Consider the following 19,594-nt stretch of genomic DNA (forward strand, 5'->3'; position numbering starts at 1 on the left):
TCTAGATTTCAATCATTGATCCTGAAAAATCCTCTCTTGACATTGTGTGCTCAAAGAAATAAACTAAACTAACGTTACAGTACTTGCAATAATAACCATCTGTTCTATGTGATAACTCGCAAAAGTCCATATATTACATCATTACAACAAATGTGTGTCACTAACACTTCAAAGACTTGATATACAACAATCTAATATAATAAAACCCTAAGCGCGCATGCGCACTCCCACCTGCATGCGCCCGTTTTCCGTGCGCTGTAGGGACCTGCAGGTAGGAGTGCGCATGCGGAGCCTGTCGGCCGCCAAGAAGCGTCGAAGGACCGGCCAGGTAACACACCGCGACTCCCCCTCCTCCACCCTCTCCTGCTGCCAACCCTACCCTCCACACCACTAACACGCCGCAACTCCCCTCCCCCCCCCCGCTGATCCTACCCGCCATACCAGATACCCCCAGCCGACCTTCCCACCGCTACATGGCCGACAAACCTGGCAGCTCCAGCAACGTCCCAGGCACACTAAACACGCTGCTTCGGCTCTTCTACTGGCCTAATTTCCTCTGCCGCGTCCCTGATGACGTCAGCTCAGTCCATTGGCTTTACTATCTTTGCATACGCAGACAACATCCAACTTCTTCACCCTGTTGATCCTTCAAATATTTGCAAAATACAAGAAATAAACACCAAACTTGACAAAATCAGTGACTGGCTCTGCATAAATAAACTTTCCCTCAACATCAATATATCCTGTGGTATACTCTCCCTAATCAGGAACAATGAAATGATAAATGGACAAATCTATATTAAATCTTGCCCGGTAAAAATGGAATCAAAAATAAAATTGCTCGGAGTTATTCTAGACAAAGATATAACTTTCCATGACCAGATAAGCTCCGTCATAAAAATCTATTTCCACAAACTTTGGCTCATTCATTCTTTAACCTCAATTCTTGAAACTGATGCTATCACAATCCTCATTCACTCACTGGTCATTTCTCATTTAGATTACTGCAACTCTTTATACAATGGAATTATTCAAAAAGAATTATGTCATCTGCAAAATTCAAAATACGGCAATTCAAAATACGGCATTCAAATACGGTATTCAAAATACGGCAATCAAACTTATCTATAAGGTTGGGAAATATAATCATGTCACTCCTCTTCTGTGAGAAGCTCACTGGCTACCCACCGCATCACCTATAAAACTTTAATACTGGTCTTTAAAATCAAACTTTTGCGTCTCCCTTCTTTTCTTGATAAACTCATCATCCCCTTTTACCCTCCCCGGACCCTTAGATCGGCTGATCAGAATTTACTGACCATACCTTCCATTAAAGAATTCTACTACACTAGAAAAACTAATTTTTCCATTGTAGCTCCAACTTTATGGAACGCCATGCCACCTCAACTCCGCCTCGAAAATTCACTCGACAAAAAAGACTAAACTAAAAACGTTCTTATTCCAAGACGCATACCATAGCATCTAAACATTTCCTTTCCAACAGCTAGCAAAATAAACACAAACCACTTTTAAGAAGCGATCCCCATTCCTGGTGTTTTATCCTTTCCCCCCCTTCCCTTTAATTAATTTGTTTTTAATGATGTAATTATTAACTTTCCCCTCCCCCTTTCCCCTCAAGCTCATGTTCGTATTTGTAATTTGTCTATTTAATGTTCAAATTTCCCCCCCCTACAAAAATGTATTTTAACCTTTCATTTTTAGCATTGTAAACTGGCCAGGTGCACGTCGATGGTCAGTATATTAAAATTAATTAAACTTGAAACTTGATTACTGGATTACTGTTATGCGCTATTCAACGGTCTCACGGTGATGAATGTATGATGTCTCCAGCATGTACAAAATACGGCAATCAGGCTTCTGTAAAACCTCCATGCCCTGTCTCCCAGGCTTTAACATCGGCTCACTGGCTGCCCATAGCCAAACGTTGGATCTTCAAGGGCCTGATGCTAGCGTTCAAATCCTTGCACGACATGGCACCAGCCTACATGACGACTGAGCTTCCTCCATATATGCTGAACTGGTCCCTCCATTCCCAGGATGAAATACGCCTCAAAATGCTCCCTGGTTGTGCCCTTCAACTGCAAACTGCAAAGCGACAGTCCTACTCCCACTTCATACTGAGCCACTGAGATCGACTGCGCCACAGATCAGATCCTTTGAAGGACTCCTCAACTTTATAAAAGCAATAAAAACATACCTCTTCACCTAAACCCCTACTTTTGACCAATAGACTACAAAGAAATATATATTGGTTCCAGAACAAGTATGTGTCACATAAGGACACAAAGATTGGCCTTTACTACTGACCGCCAGGACAGAAGGAGGAGACAGACTGGGAAATGATAAAGGAAATTAAACACGAATGGAAGACAGGTAATGTCGTAATCTTGGGGGATTTCAATTTCCTGGGGATAGACTGGGACCTGGGAACCTCTAACTGTGGCAAGGAGGCAAAGTTCCTGGAAGTGCTAGGGGACTGCTTCCTGGAACAATTGATGGGAGAGTCGACAAGAGGAAACGTCACCTTGGACTTGGTCCTAAATGGCATTATAGGACCGGTAAAGGAAATAAAAGTCACGGTCCTGCTGGGGACGAGCGATCACAACATGATCAACTACAAACTCGATGTCGGGAAGGGGAAAGGTACCAAATCCTCAACCATGAATTTAAACTTTAAAGGGGGAAGATACGATAGCATGAGAGCCATGGTGAAACAACGGATCAAGAAAAAGATGGGCAAAGTCAAAACGGTAGAACAGGCATGGTCCCTACTGAAAAATACTATCACGGAAGCACAAAGCCTCTACATTCCGCGGATGTCCAAAGCAAAGAAAACTAAAGGTGAAAGAGAGCCGGCGTGGCTCACTAAAGAGATGAAGGAAACCATAAAAGAAAAGGACTCCTTTAAAACATAGAAACGCATGAAAACAACTGATGCTTGGAACAAACACAAAGATGATCAGAAGAAATGTCACAGGGCGGTGAGGGATGCCAAAAAGGACTATGAGGAGAAAATAGCGCATGAGGCCAAAAAATTCAAGCTCTTCTTTAGGTACGTAAAAGGGAGGAAACCCGCAAAAGAGGCGGTGGGACCGCTGGACGACCAGGGAAGGAAAGGGTACATCAAGGAAGACAAACAAATTGCAGACAGACTAAATTCCTTCTTTGCGTCTGTCTTTACGAAGGAGGACATCGCAACAATTCCAGAAGCAGTGAAAGTGTTCAAAGGAGTAACAGAGGACAGCCTCACCACAGTAGAAGTGGACTTGGACCAGATTTACTGCCAGATCGACAAACTCAAAAGTGACAAATCTCCTAAACCAGACGGAATTCATCCGAGAGTCTTGAAAGAGCTGAAAGTGGAAATTGGAGAACTATTGCAAAAACTTGCCAACCTGTCAATCAAAACATGACAGATACCAGACGACTGGAAGATAGCGAACGTCACGTTGATATTTAAAAAAGGATCGAGAGGAGTGCCAGGCAACTATAGACCTGTGAATCTCACGTCAGTCCCTGGGAAGATAGTTGAGGCGCTGATCAAGGATAGCATAATCTGGCACCTAGGCACACACGACCTGATGAGAGCCAGCCAACATGGATTCAGGAAAGGGAAGTCATGTTTGACGAACCTAATTCAGTTTTTTGAGACAGTGAACAGCCAAATTGATAATGGAGAACTGGTGGATATTATATACTTGGATTTTCAGAAAGCGTTCGACAAGGTTCCACATGTAAGACTTCTCAGGAAACTGCAAGGCCATGTAATAGAAGGAGATATACTAAGATGGATAGGCAAATGGCTGGAAAACAGAAGGCAGAGAGTGGGCATAAATGGGAAGTTCTCAGACTGGGAGAAGGTGACTAGCGGTGTACCCCAGGGCTCAGTACTTGGGCCCATCTTATATAATATTTTCATCAATGACCTAGAGGATGGAACATCCAGTGAGATCATCAAGTTTTCAGATGACACAAAGCTATGCCAGGCAATCAAATCGCAGAAGGACAGTGAGGAATTCCAGAGCGACTTGAGTCGATTGGAGAAATGGGCAGATAAATGGCAGATGAAGTTTAATGTGGAAAAATGCAAAGTGATGCACTTAGACAGAAAGAATAAGGAACACAAGTATAGTATGTCAGGTGCAACTCTGGGAAAAACCGAACAGGAAAAGGACCTGGGTGCACTAATTGATAGGACCCTGAAACCGTCGGCGCAATGCGTGGCGGCGGCGAAGAACGCAAATAGAATGCTAGGCATGATAAAGATGGGAATTACGAGTAGATCGGAGAAAGTAATAATGCCACTTTATAGAGCAATGGTCAGACCACACTTGGAATACTGCGTCCAACATTGGTCTCCATACCTAAAGAAGGATATAAAACTGCTGGAGAGGGTGCAGAGACGAGCAACAAAGCTAGTGAAAGGTATGAAGAACCTGGATTACGAGGAACAACTTAAGCAACTGGAGTTGTTCTTCCTTGAGAAGAGAAGACTGCAAGGGGATCTGATCGAGACTTTCAAAATACTGAAAGGAATCGACAAAATAGAGCAGGAAAAACAGTTATTTACATTTTCCAATGTGACATGGACAAGAGGGCACGGACTGAAGCTGAGGGGGGACAGGTCCAGGACAAATGTCAGGAGGTTCCGTTTCACGCAGCGAGTGGTGGACACCTGGAATGCTCTTCCAGAAGAGGTAATTGCGGAATCCACTGGATTTAAGGGTAATTTAAGAGGTAATTGCGGAATCCACTGGATTTAAGGGTAAGCTAGATGTACATCTCCTTATGAGTGGCATAGAGTGATACGGGTAAGGGTAAACTAGATGCACATTTCCTTATGAGAAGCATAGAGTGATAACGGGGACTAAAACTATGCCAGAGTACAACTGGCAGGGCCTCCGCATGTGCGGATCGCCGGACTTGATGGACCTAGGGTCTGATCCGGAGATGGCAATTCTTATGTTCTTATGTATCATATACTGTAAATTTATGTGTGTCAAATTATGATATAACTTGTACTGAAAACCTTGTACCATAAGAATAACTATAGCAAACTGTAACCAGTAAACTGTATATTGTGCATATTAATATTAGACCCTAGTATGTATCAAGTTAGGATAGAAACTTGTGTCGTAAACTTGTGTATGTTAAACCTGTAACTCATTCTGAACTCCTGGGGAGACAATGGGATAGAAAACAAATTAAATAAATTTATGTTTTGTATTATGTGTTGATTATTGTTTATATATTGTGTATTTTAAATATGTTTTAGATTGTAAGCCGCCTTGAAGGTTTTCCCTAGGGCGAGATAGAAAATTTTAAATAAACTTGGAAACTTAGAAAATGACCAGTTAACCCCAAACGGGCAATTTAACTGGGCAGGAGTTGTTTCTGATCCAGTGGCGTACCAAGGGGAGTGGGGGGGGGCGGTCTACCCCGGGTGCACGGCTTTGGGGGGTGCACAGCCGGCCAGGTCCGGGTCCTCCTGCCCTTCCTTTCCCCCAGCCGCGCTGCTACAATCCTACCTCCCCCCGCTGACAAGAAGTCTTTCCGATGTCAATTCTGACGCCGGAGAGGACGTTCCAGGCCAGCCAGGCAGTGATTGGCTGGCCCGGAACGTCCTCTCCGATGTCAGAATTGACGTCGGAAAGACTTCTTGTCGGCGGGGGGCTGGGGGGGTAGGTAAGATTGCAGCGGTGCGGACCGGGGGAAAGGAAGGGGAGAGGCAATTTTTTTTCCATGGCAGGGAGGGCAGGATGTAGGCAGGCAAGCTGGCTGGCTGGCTTTAGCACAGCAGGGAGGGAGATAGGTAGACAGGCAGGCTGGCTTTGGGGGTGGCCAAAATCATGAAGGTAGTGGGGGGGACATAAGATGGAGGCACTGGGGGCACTAAGGACACGGGAAGGAGGCACTGTGGGCACTATGGACACAGGACGGAGGCACTGGGGGCACTATGGACACAAGACGGAGGCATTGGGGGCACTATGGACACAGGACGGAGGCACTGGGGGTACTAAGGACACAGGATGGGGCACTGGGGGCACTATGGATACAAGACAGAGGCACTGGGGGCACTATGGACACAAGACGGAGGCACTGGGGGAACTATGGACACAGGACGGAGGCACTAATGACATGAGAAGGAGGCACTGGGGGCACTAAGGACACAGGATGGAGGCAATGGGGGCACTATGGACACAGGAAAGAGGCACTGGGGGCACTATGGACACAGGATGGAGGCACTGGGGGAACTATGGATACAGGAAGGAGGCACTGGGGGCACTAAGGACACAGGACGGAGGCACTGGGGGCACTATGGACACAAGACGGAGGCATTGGGAGCACTATGGACACAGGACGGAGGCACTGGGGGCACTAAGGACACAGGATGGGGCACTGGGGGCACTATGGATACAGGAAGGAGGCACTGGGGGCACTATGGACACAGGACGGAAGCACTGGGGGCACTATGGACACAAGACGGAGGCATTGGGGGCACTATGGACACAGGACGGAGGCACTGGGGGCACTAAGGACACAGGATGGGGCACTGGGGGCACTATGGATACAAGACAGAGGCACTGGGGGAACTATGGACACAGGACGGAGGCACTAATGACATGAGAAGGAGGCACTGGGGGCACTAAGGACACAGGATGGAGGCAATGGGGGCACTATGGACACAGGAAAGAGGCACTGGGAGCACTATGGACACAGGATGGAGGCACTGGGGGCACTATGGATACAGGAAGGAGGCACTGGGGGCACTAAGGACACAGGACGGAGGCACTGGGGGCACTAAGAACATGGGAAGGAAGGAGGGAGGGAATAGAAAGGGACAATTGTTGGGCCTGAGTGGAGAAAGAAAGGATACACAGTCAATTAATAGATGTCCCCTTTTGATGAAAAAAATAAATGGTCACGTTACCTCTGACTTACTTTCTCTGCAGCAGAGGCAGCAGTCATGCTGAGGTGCAGGAAGGTCCCACGCTGACTCGTCTGCTGGCTCTGCTCCGGAAGAAGTAAGTTAAGTCGGAGGGCGTGGACCCAGCAGACGCAGTCATTGCGGAACTTTGCCACAACTCTCTGCGTCTGCCGGGTCCACCCCCTCCGAAGTAACTTACTTTTTCTGGAGCAGAGTCAGCAGACGAGTCATCGTGGGACCTTCCAGCATGCGGCTGCTGAGCCCGCATGCAAGTACGTTGGAGTGGGGTGGACTGGCAGCCGGCAGCTACAATCATCGTGGGACCTTGCTGCATGAAGGGAGAGAAAGGAGCAGGATTGCTGGAATGGAAAAGTGGTGGAGGGAAAGAAAGGGGGCAAGGTGGTATGGAAGGGTGGTGCTGAGAAAGGGGAGAGACATAAGGGGGAAGGATATTGGAGGGAGAGAAAGGGGGCAGATGCTGATTGAAGAGGGGTGGATGGCGAGAGAAAGGAAAGACATTGGATGATAGTGGGGAGCCTATGCTGGATGGAAGTGCAGATGGGAGAGATAAGGGAGCAAATGCAGGAAGGACATGGGAGGAGAGAAAGAGGGGAGCAGATGCTGAATGGAAGTGGACAGAGAGAGGAGAAGGTACTAGATGGAAGGGTTGGAGAAAAAGGGTACATGATGGAAGGAGGGGATAAATAAAAGGAGGGCACATGATGGGGAGAATAGGATTGAGTTAGGGAAACACTGGAGGGGTGAGGGAAAGAGGTGGCAAGCTTTAGGTAGACAGTAAAAAAGGACATTGATGAGAGGGTAGTAAGAACGTAATCTAGACAGATGCAGAAAATAAATTGAAAAGGAAAATGAGGGAAAAAAGGGAAAGGGATTGTAGAGGAGAGGTGTGGAAGAGGGAAGGAGAGGAGAGAGATGCCAGACCAATGGGGGTGAAAGGAGAGATGGAAGGGGGAGGCATACAGTTTCTGGAAGGGGCATAGAAGGAGAGACAGCAGACAGTGGATGGAAGGAAGAGAGTTACAAGAAGATGAGGAAAGCAGAAACCACAGAAGACAAAGGTAGAAAAATTTTTTCCATTTATTGCTTTAGGAGACATATGTCACTGTTTCTGTGGTGCACTGTATGCAGAGTCCAGCTTCTTACTGGTTCAATTTAACCTTTGTCTATGTATTTCTATTTTATCCCCCCTCTAACATAACTGTGGAGCGTTTTTTAGTGCCAGCCGTGGTGGTAGCAGCTCTGATGCTCAGAATTCTATGAGCGTCAGAGCTGTTACCACCATGGTTAAAATCCACACTACAGTTTTGTAAAAGGGGGAGGGGTTAATTTGTGATGACATATTCCATACTAGGCGAAGGTGTTTTCTGTGTTCTGTGTGTTCAAAAGACATGGTTTTTTGTTAGGATTGACTGCAGGATTGATCTGTACTAGTCTGACTTGTTTAGTTTTCCAATGGGTGTATTGATATTGTACTGCTCACTGCATATGTAAGATGCTGCCTTTTCCTAGGTACTCATGTGTGACGTGTGGCTTGTTACTAAAAATCATGTTTTTTGTACAGATGGGGGGGGGGGTGTCAAAAAGTGATGGGCCCCTGGTGTCACATATGCTAGGTACGCCACTGTTCTGACCAGTTAAATTGCATTGAATATTGACCCTAAAATTTCTTTTTAACATGACTAAAAGTACTATGCACAAATATGAAATTATGAACATGCCCATGCATTCAACCAACTGAAAATCCACTTAGATGAATTCAGTCTATCCCCATAGCTCTATCTATTACCTGCATTGATAGAGCCTTTTATATTTTACTTGTATAAGCATGAATGGAGTTACAAAACAAGCTTAAAAGTAGCAACCTATAAAGAAAGGTATTAACATTAGAAACGTGGCAGCAGATGAAGGCCAAATGGCCCATCCAATCTGCCTATCTGCATCATCCACTATCTCCTCCTCTCCCTAAGAGACTATTTCATGCATCTACCACCATTTCAATAAAAAGGAATTTCCTTAGTTTACTTCTGATCCTGTCACCTCTTAATCTTATTCTATGCTCAAGTTTCAAATTTCAAGTTTATTTAAAATTTCTTATACCGCCTAATTAAGCCTTCTAGGCGGTGTACAAAAAACGCCAAAACAATGCGCCAATTAAAATACAATATGAACAAAGACAAACCAGGGGAAATGACAATTTATAAAGACATTGACGAACTGGAACAAAAGGGAAGAAGGGTTGGAACTACAATTGATAATAAGAAAGAACATTCAAGGGAAAGAGACTTGCCTCGTGTATTTATGCTACATAGGTATTTAAACGTCTCTTTCATATCTCCCCTCTCCCGCTTTTCCTCCAAAGTATACATATTGAGATCTATAAGTCTGTCCCCGTATGTCTTATGACAAAGACTACCAACCATTTTAGTTGTCTTCCTCTGGACCAACTCCATCTGCTATATTGCGACAGGCTAAAGATTCATCAAGTGTACTATCTCATTTCCAACAATGACCAATCCAGGTCAGAAGTACTTGGCAGGGGTCCCAAAAAGAAGCTGAAGTTCATGCTGCTTATGACCAGTGTCTTTTCCCAATTCAAATTTAACAACTGTTTATGAGCTTTTCCTCCAGGAACTTGCCCAAATCATTTTTAGATCCAACTACACCAATTGCTTATACCACATCCTCCACCAACAAATTGCAATGCTTAATTTCAGTGAATAAGTCTAAAAATCCAAACAAAATATGGGTAGTACAGAGAACCAGTGTAAAGACAATTAAGTCTGAAATACATAGGGCTCCTTTTACAAAAGTGCGTTAGGGCCTTAACGCACGGAATAGAGTATGCTAAAATGCCCCGCGCGCTAGCTGCTACTGCCTCCTCTTGAGCAGGCAGTAGTTTTTTGGCTAGTTCGTGCTATAGCGTGTGCTAATCCGGTGCATGCGCTAAAAACACTAGTGTACCTTTGTAAAAGGAGCCCATAGTCAGGCACAGAAACTGTTGCCTGTCCTTTAAAATTTGAACACCAGAAGTTATGAATGTAGTAAGCTGCTCTGCTCACTTAAGCTCTCAGGTGCTACGCTCAAGCAATCAAAATCTATTAGAAATTCCATCTCCTTGACATGTATTATACGATACCACCAGAAAATCAATTTTTTCTGTCACTGCCCCATCTTTATAGAACAGTATGTCCTTGTACCTTTGGGAAGATTCGTCTCTTACAAAATTTAAATCAAACTTAGAAACATTTTTATTCAAGGATGCATTTGACTGTTAATACTATTTTATGCCTCTACTGTCTTGCAGAATTTTAACACCCTCCCTATTGTGCATCCCTTTTGATGTCTCTGTTTCCTATTGACTATTGTACTTCTCTCCACTTTTCCCCTCTGTATGTGTGGTCTTTCTTGGTTATTGTGATTACCTTTTAATTTTTTTCATTTTAACTTTGTACTCATGTACACCGCTTAGATATTTGATAAGCAGTATATCAAATGTTAATAAACTTGAAACTCTGGAAAGGTATTATGGGTTTGATCTGAAGGAATTTTAAGAGTTTTCATTTATCGGATTAATCAGGGTGATTCCTGCACATTATAATGTTTCTTCTTTTTTACAGAGCAAAGAAAAAATGGGATGATAAAATTCCAGATCCCCGGAAGAGTAAACTTTTTATCAACAGCCTCCAGGTAAGAACACAGGGAGGTGTAAGGATTCAGATAGCCAGCAGATTGTAGATTTCATATCAAATTCTTTCTTCTGGGGTGAGTCATAAAGGGAGCGATTCTATGAAGGCCCCCAAAAGTTGGGTGCCAAGATACAGCATGCCAAGCGCTAATTCTATAATGGCATCTAGGCACCCAGATTCTGTTATAGAATAATAGAATTAAATCAACATTTATTTGCTAACATTTAGGCACATCCATTGCCATGTCAGTAGCAGGCATAAATGTGCACACCTAAATGCAGTACTTTAGTGTGTAACATACAGTATTGAGTAAGTTACAGGCATATATGTGAGACCCATTCATGTCCCACTAGGATGGTTCACAGTAGCATGCAAAAAAAAAAAATAAATAAATATATCAACCTTGTCAAATCTTGTCTCCACAAGGCTTATTTTTGTCCACTTGACATGTCTTACTCATGTGTAAAATTTCAGCTTCATTAGACAATATTTAGAGGTCGCCCCAGCATGCACTGTTTGCTTGTGTGTTTTGTATGTAGGCAATTGCGAGTAATTAGTTTGTATGGTATCATCTAGTATGTGATCTGCATCCAAAACTTGACTTCTTGGGAAATCAGTCTGCCAGCTATCAACTGCTAGACTGCCACGTGGACTGATGTTCTTCGACTGATCAATTTTCATCACTATGATGAAGGAAAACCTTTACTTGAAAGCTATAAATTAGCTTGTGAGTCAGCAATGGCGGTATGGGTTTGAGCCAAGATACCACTACTACTACTACTACTATTATTATTAATTATTTCTATAGCGCTACCAGACATATGCAGCGCTGTACAGTCACAAAGAAGACAGTTCCTACTCGAAGGAGCTTACAATCTAAATAGACAAGATAGACAAGCAGGATGTCATGGATACAGTAAAGGGAATGGTTAATCTGTTGGCTAGGTAGGTTGGCAGTGGGGAGTAGGGTTATGGATTGAAGGCTATATCAAAAAGGTGGGCTTTCAGTCTACTTCTAAACAAGGGAAGGGAAGGGGCTTGGCAGATAAACTCAGGTAATTTATTCCAGGCATAGGGGGCAGCTAGATGAAAGGAATGAAGTCTGGAATTGGCAGTGGATGAGAAGGGTGCAGCTGATATGAGGAATGGAGTTTCTGGGAGGTATATAAGGAGAGAGGGGCAGCAAAATGAACACAATTGTAGGTCAGCAATAGGAGCTTAAATTGTATGAAAAGGCAGATAGGAAGCCATTGAAGTGATTTAAGGAGAGGGGTGACATGAGTGTAGCTAGGTTGGTAGATGAGTCATACAGAGTTTTGCACAGATTGAAGGGGGGAGAAGCCGCACTACTGAAGTCCAGTTAGAAGTAGATTGCAGTAATTTAAGCATGAAGTTACAAAAGGGTCCAGGAATTGTGCTCAGAGAGGAAGGGGCAAATTTTGGTGATGTAGCAATAGAAGTGACAGGCCTTAGCAGTTTGTTGGATGTGCATCGAAAATGAAAGGTCAGAATCAAAGATGCGAACAGAGGAGACTGGAACCATGACAGTATTATTTACAGAGACAGAGAATGGAGGGAGAGGAGCAAAGGGTTTAGGAGGAAAGAGGAGCAGCTCAGTCTTAGACATGTTTAGTTTCAGATGACAGCAGGACATCCAGGCAGCAATGTCAGCCAAACAGGCAGACGCTTTTTCTTGGACTGTAGGTGAAATTTCGGGTGTACAGAGGTAGATCTGGGAGTCATCAGCATATAGGTGATACTGGAATTCACGGGAGGAGATCAGGGTGCTAGGAAGTTGAAGAAACTACATGAATATAACTGTTGCAAACAAGGCACTCACAGCCATTTCCAGACATAATAATAATAATTTATTCTTATATACCAACAAACCTTCAGTCCAAGGTGGTTTATGATGAAAGAAGAGCTGGGCATACAGCAAATTACAAGACATGTATCAAATATTCCTTAAGAAAATACAACTCACAATTAGATTCGAAGTGAGGAACGACTAGGCATACAATAAATAGACATAGTAACATAGTAGATGACGGCAGATAAAGACCCGAATGGTCCATCCAGTCTGCCCAACCTGATTCAATTTAAAATTTTATTTTTTTTTTTTAATTTTTTCTTCTTAGCTATTTCTGGACAAGAATCCAAAGCTTTACCCGGTACTTTGCTTGGGTTCCAACTGCCGAAATCTCTGTTAAGACTTACTCTAGCCCATCTACACCCTCCCAGCCAATGAAGCCCTCCCCTGCCCATCCTCCACCAAACGGCCATACACAGACCCAGACTGTGCAAGTCTGCCCAGTAACTGGCCTAGTTCAATATTTAATATTATTTTCTGATTCTAAAACTTCTGTGTTCATCCCACGCTTCTTTGAACTTAGTCACAGTTTTACTCTCCACCACCTCTCTCGGGAGCGCATTCCAGGCATCCACTACCCTCTCCGCAGTGGTGTACCAAGGGGGGGGCGGGGGGGGGCGGTCCGCCCCGGGTACCAAGCCCTGAGGGGGTGCTCCCGGTCCGGTCCAGTTACCCCCCCTGCGCCGGGTGTCGCGTCTGGAAACAGCCTGCAGCAAGATCGCGATGCCAGAGATCTTTGCCTGCTTCGACTGTTTCCTCCGCCACGGTCCTGCCCCTCCTCTGATGTCAGAGGAGGGGCGGGACCGCGGCGGAGGAAACAGCCGAAGCAGGCAAAGATCTCTGGCATCGCGCGATCTTGTTGCAGGCTGTTTCCCCAGGGCAGTAGCGTACCAAGGGGGGCGAGGGGGAGGTCCATCCCGGGTGCCGCCTTAGGGGGGGGTGCACAGCTGGCCCGGTCCCTATCGCGCTCCTACCCTCCCAGCGAAAGCAGCATCGGCGCCATTATCGAAAAAGGTAATGGCGCCAGGCCTTGGAGCACCAAGGCAGACCGCTTCTCCCCTCTCCCAGCCGAAACCCCGCTGACCATCCTATCTCTCTCCCCCCCCAAGTGAACCTTTCTGACCCTCCCAGCGAAAGCAGCAAACCTCCCTCCAGTAGCGTCGGCTTTATCCTCCCTCTGCCGCATCACTGATGACGTCATCAGTAACGCGGCAGAGGGAGGAGAAAGCCGCGAAGGAGGTTTGCTGCTCTCGCTGGGAAGGTCGGAAAGGTTCACGGGGGGGGGGGAGATAGGAGGGTCAGCGGGGGTTCGGCTGGGAGGGGGGAGAAGCGGACTGCCTCGGTGCTCCATTACCTTCTTCGGGCAGCAGCAGCGTTTACAATTCGCTGCTGTTGCCGGCTTCAGGCCTTGTTCTCTGCCGGGTCCTGCCTACTTCCAGTTTTCATGAAGACAGGACCCGACAGAGAGGAAGGCCTGAAGCGGGCAACATCAGTGAATTGTGAATGCTGCTGCTGCCCGATGAAGTTCAGGACATCGGGGAAGGAGCAGGGAGAAATCGGCTGCTGGCTTGGGGGTGAGGGTAGGGAAAGAATCGTGGAAGTGGAGAAATCGGCACGATGGCTTTGTGCAGGCTAGGGGGAGAGAGAAAGAAAGGAAAAAATAAAGAGGGGGGGCCAGGGGGAGAGAGAAAGAAAGGCAGAAAGAAAGAGGGGGACCAAGGGGAGAGAAAGAAAGGCAGAAATAAAGAGGGGGACCAAGGGGAGAGAAAGAAAGGCAGAAATAAAGAGGGGGTCAAGGGGGAGAGAAAGAAAGGCAGAAAGAAAGAGGAGGGCCAGGGGGAGAGAGAAAGAAAGGCAGAAAGAAAGAGGGGGACCAAGAGGAGAGAAAGAAAGGCAGAAATAAAGAGGGGGGTCAAGGGGGAGAGAAAGAAAGGCAGAAAGAAAGAGGGGGGCCAGGAGGAGAGAGAAAGAAAGGCAGAAATAAAGAGGGGAGCCAGGGGGAGAGAGAAAGAAGAAGGATCAGAAGAAGGACCAGAGACTCATGAAATCACCAGACAAAAAAGTAGGAAAAATGATTTTATTTTCAACTTAATGATCAAAATGTGTCCGTTTTGAAAATTTATATCTGCTGTCTATATTTTGCACTATGGCCCCCTTTTACTAAACCGCAATAGAGTTTTTTAGCGCAGGGAGCCTATGAGCGTCGAGAGCAGCGTGGGGCATTCAGCGCAGCTCCCTACGCTAAAAACCGCTATCGCAGTTTAGTAAAAAGGGAGGGGGAATATTTGTCTATTTTTGTATAGTTGTTACTGAGGTGACATTGCATAAAGTCATCTGCCTTGACCTCTTTGAAAACCCGCAGAATATAAATGATAATTAACATTTTCTCTGCGTACAGCGTACTTTGTGTTTTTAAAATTTTATTGTTAGTAGATCATTTTGACTTGGCCACAAAGGTAAGGGGGAGGGAGGGAGGGGAACTGCTGAAAGACATCTAATAATCCTTGCAGGCTTGACTGCAGGGAATTATTTTTGTAAAATCATGTTTTGTTATGTGACTGGCATTATCTAGACTTTAATTTCTATGAATGAATAGAATGAAAATGATATAAAATTACTTGCTTGTTTTTATGTGCGTGCGCTGAAGGAAAGTGGAGAGAGAGTGGGCTGAGGATGCTGAAGGGAAATGGGGAAGAGAGTGGGGAGAAGACGCTGATTTATAAATTGACAATTGTACAGAATATTGTTTCTTTTTATACTTTAATATAAACAATTCAAGGCTTGTGTGGATGGAATCAGGTGGTTTGCGGGGATGGGGACCGAGCTTACGGGGATTAGTCCAATAAAATTGTATTTTTTTATATCTCATTATTTATTTTATTTTTATTTGTTAATTTATAAAGTGGTGATTGTTATGTATCAGTTTTTTCAAATTTACATCTACTGTCTTTATATTTTGCACTGTATTAGAGGACATGTGTTACTGTTTTTTGTGGTGTTGCATTGTATCCAGGGTCTGGTTTCTTGGCGGATCAGTTTAACTTTTGTCTACATATTTCTATTTTTAGTTTGTGATTATTCCATTTTGGGCGAGGGTGTATCTCTGTTCTGTGTGTATGAAAAAGACATAGTTTTCAGTTGGCATTGACTACAGGACCAATTGACTGTGCGGGATCTGGCTTGTTTAGTTTTACAATGTATGTGTTGGTGTTCTAGTGCTCACTGCAGTGTTTAAGATGCAGCCTTTTCCTAGGTACACTCTTGTGGTGCGATATGTAGATTGGTACTAAAAATCATATTTTTCATATAGATGGGGGGGGTGTCAAAAAATGATGGGCCCTGGGTGCCACATACCCTAAGTACGCCACTGCCTGCAACTACTCCATATGTACTTCTAATGTCATGACAATTTAGACATAATTTATGTTTTGTTATGTTTGGAATAATGGTTACATATATGAGGTTCAATAAAAGAAAATTTTCACTGCCTGTTTCTATTCTGACCATTTATTCCATTTCATGGTTATTGCAAAAAAAAAAAAAAAAAATTTTTTTACATGGGGGGGGGGGGGGGTGTCAAAAAATGATGGGCCCCGGGTGCCACATACCCTAGGTACGCCACTGCCTCTCCGTAAAGTAGAATTTCCTAACATTGCCCCTGAATCTACTACCCTCAACCTCAAATTATGTCCTCTGGTTTTACCATTTTCCTTTCTCTGGAAAAGATTTTGTTCTACGTTAATACCCTTCAAGTATTTGAACGTCTGAATCATATCTCCCCTGTCTCTCCTTTCCTCTAGGGTATACATATTCAGGGCTTCCAGTCTCTCCTCATACGTCTTATGGCGCAAGCCTCCTATCATTTTCGTCGCCCTCCTCTGGACCGCCTCAAGTTTTCTTACGTCTTTCGCCAGATACGGTCTCCAAAACTGAACACAATACTCCAAGTGGGGCCTCACCAATGACCTGTACAGGGGTGTCAACACCTTCTTCCTTCTACTGACTACGCCTCTCTTTATACAGCCCAGCATCATTCTGGCAGCAACCACTGCCTTGTCACACTGTTTTTTCGCCTTTAGATCTTCGGACACTATAACCTCAAGGTCCCTCTCCCCGTCCGTGCATATCAGCTTCTCTCCTCCCAGCATATACGGTTCCTTCCTATTATTAATCCCCAAATGCATTACTCTGCATTTCTTTGCATTGAATTTTAGCTGCCAGGCATTAGACCATTCCTCTAACTTTTGCAGATCCTTTTTCATATTTTCCACTCCCTCTTCGGTGTCTACTCTGTTACAAATCTTGGTATCATCTGCAAAAAGGCACACTTTTCCTTCTATCCCTTCAGCAATGTCACTCACAAACATATTGAACAGGATTGGCCCCAGCACTGATCCCTGAGGAACTCCACTACTCACCTTTCCTTCCTTCGAGCGACTTCCATTAACCACCACCCTCTGGCGTCTGTCTGACAGCCAGTTTCTGACCCAGTTCACCACTTTGGGTCCTAACTTCAGCCCTTCAAGTTTGTTCAACAGCCTCCTATGAGGAACTGTATCAAAGGCTTTGCTGAAATCCAAGTAAATTATAGATTATACATCTATAGATTCTGTCCAGTCATCTAGTAGCACTTGCCCTTTTTGATGACAGATTTGCACCAGAAACAAAGCTACAAATGGTGCAGAAATTGCAATGCCTACCATTGCCAGACATTCCACGACGTCTCATGCATGCAGATGAAACAGAACCTGTGGCCTTTGAAAGTTTTGTAACAGAGAACACAGTCATTTTTTGATCTCATGATTAAAGGAGGATCAACAAAAGCAAAAATATTCCTGAAGAAATATCCTACAGAGTGAACTGACAATCCAGTTTTCAAGGAACCTTAACAAAAGATGAAGAACAGAACAATTTGTTCTTCAGCTAGTGCCCAGCCACCGAAAGAAGTTTCCTTCTGCATCAAATGTGACTCTTTTGTCATAGACTGTTGATTATTTGTTGAGTGCACAAGAATTACAATATACTGTTAAGCTTAGCTGTAGTTTTATAAAACAGCGAGGTGGGGTGACCCCTAAACTTTGTTTAAGTAAAAATTTTGTGTGTTTTTCATTTTAAAATAAAAGAATAAAATTAGCCTTGTAGACAAACAAAATGTGTTAAATTTTTTGGACTACCCTAATATCTCACCCATGTGTCTCCCTCTGTGCATGCACCCTTTCATTTACATGCTAAAGGGGGAATTCTATAAATGGTGCCTAACATTAGGTAATTCTTCCTTGCTGACTTTTTGGTGCGGAAAAGTGTTCTAACAGGGCAGAAATGGCAGTTCTGTGCGAAAACACACTTACACACCCATTTATAGAATAGTGCCGAATATACAAAGGGGCCATAACAATGGGAGAGACATGGGTTGTTTAGGGCAGTGGTTCCCAACCCTGTCCTGGAGGACCACCAGACCAATCAGGTTTTCAGGCTAGCCCTAATGAATATGCATGGAGCAGATTTGCATGCCTGTCACGTCCATTATATGCAAATCTCTCTCATGCATATTCATTAGGGCTAGCCTGAAAACCCGATTGGCCTGGTGATCCTCCAGGACAGGGTTGGGACCACTGGTTTAGGGGCAGCCTCTTAAGATGTACGCAGTTATGGAATACTGTGAGGATTCACGCCCAACTTGCATGCTGGGATTTACACCTGGTTTCAGTTGGTGTAACGCCTCACACCCAAAGTTGAGTATGGATCCAAGTACTGCATACTATTCTATATAGGGTATCCTAGGGCCAGCTCAACCTATGGGATTGTCAAGTCCTGACCCAGGGTGTGGGTGATAAAGGGTGCCAAAATCTCAGTCCAGCATCTCTCCCCCTCTCTTCTCTTCCCTCTGTGGATGGGGAGGGTAAGATTGGGATTCAAGATTTTGGCGTTCTTTATCACCAACATTGGAGAGGGGGGAGACTTGAGATAGAGGGGGAGCAACTGGATCGTGAATGAGTAGGAACAACGATAGAAAAGTTGGCACTGGGTGCCACAGTTCCTTGAGCTGGCCCTAGGGCAGGGGTAGACAATTCCGGTCCTCGAGAACCGGAGCCAGGTCAGGTTTTCAGGATCTCCACAATAAATATATACGAGATGGATTTGCATGCACTGCCTCCTTGAGATGCAAATCTATCTCATGCATATTTATTGTGGATATCCTGAAAACCTGACCTGGTTCCGGCTCTTGAGGACCGGAATTGCCTACCCCTGCTCTAGGGCAGTGGCCTTCACTAATTTTTAAGAAAGGGCCATTTTGGGTCCCAAAGGGTTGAAGGAGAGTTGACAAATATATTCCTACTTGGGGCCATGATAGCAATAGCGCCTTTTGACATTCATTCCTACTAGAACACCTGGCCTTGGTCACACAATGAGACCTAGCCTATGCAAACTAAAAGTCCTAATATCCACAACTGAAACCCATGATGCCAGACTCTGCATGTAGTACAACACCAGAGAAATGCATTTGTTCCTGAACAAATCAAAATATAGACAGCAGATGTAAATTCTCAAAACTGACATATTTCAATCACTGAACTGAAAATAAAATCATTTTTCTACCTTTGCTGTCTGGTAATTTTATTTTTCTAATCATCTTTTCCCAGTCTCTGGTTGTGCTTCCTTCTGTCTGTGCTCCTAACTGTTTCCAGGACCTTCTTATCCATTTGCTGTTTTTCTCTCCTTCACTTTCTGCCCTATATCCATCTTTCGCATTAACTTTTAACATTCAAATTTCTTCCATTTTTCTGCTTCCTTCTCAATCTATCTACTTTTCCATGTGTTCCCTTCCTATCCATCCATATGAACCATTTCCTCCCTCTCTTTGCTCTTCACCTTTTCTCCGCATTTTTCTTCCCACAAAGAGGTCTGGCATCTTCTTCTCCTTTCTCTCCCACCACCCTCACCCCCATTGTGATTCTGCACTCTTTGGCTATGGGCAGCATGAATGAAGTAAACACACTGTCTTCGGCTGTTCCTGAAGCTTTTCCTCTGCTACAGCTTCCTACCGCGGAGACAGGAAACTTTAGCTGA

The 19,594-nt window shown here is 44.6% G+C and overlaps 1 protein-coding gene across 1 annotated transcript in view; it reads left to right on the plus strand.

The window, feature by feature from the left end:
* Window positions 1-19,594, plus strand: part of CSF2RB (colony stimulating factor 2 receptor subunit beta) — a 75,258-nt gene that overhangs the window by 49,972 nt on the left and 5,692 nt on the right. Inside the window, exon 9 of the mRNA XM_033930026.1 lies at window positions 10,588-10,657. Coding sequence (XP_033785917.1) covers window positions 10,588-10,657 — 70 coding nt within the window. The remainder of the gene's footprint in view (window positions 1-10,587; window positions 10,658-19,594) is intronic.

This window comes from Geotrypetes seraphini, chromosome 2, assembly GCF_902459505.1.
Source record: "Geotrypetes seraphini chromosome 2, aGeoSer1.1, whole genome shotgun sequence".
Lineage (NCBI taxonomy): Eukaryota > Metazoa > Chordata > Amphibia > Gymnophiona > Dermophiidae > Geotrypetes > Geotrypetes seraphini.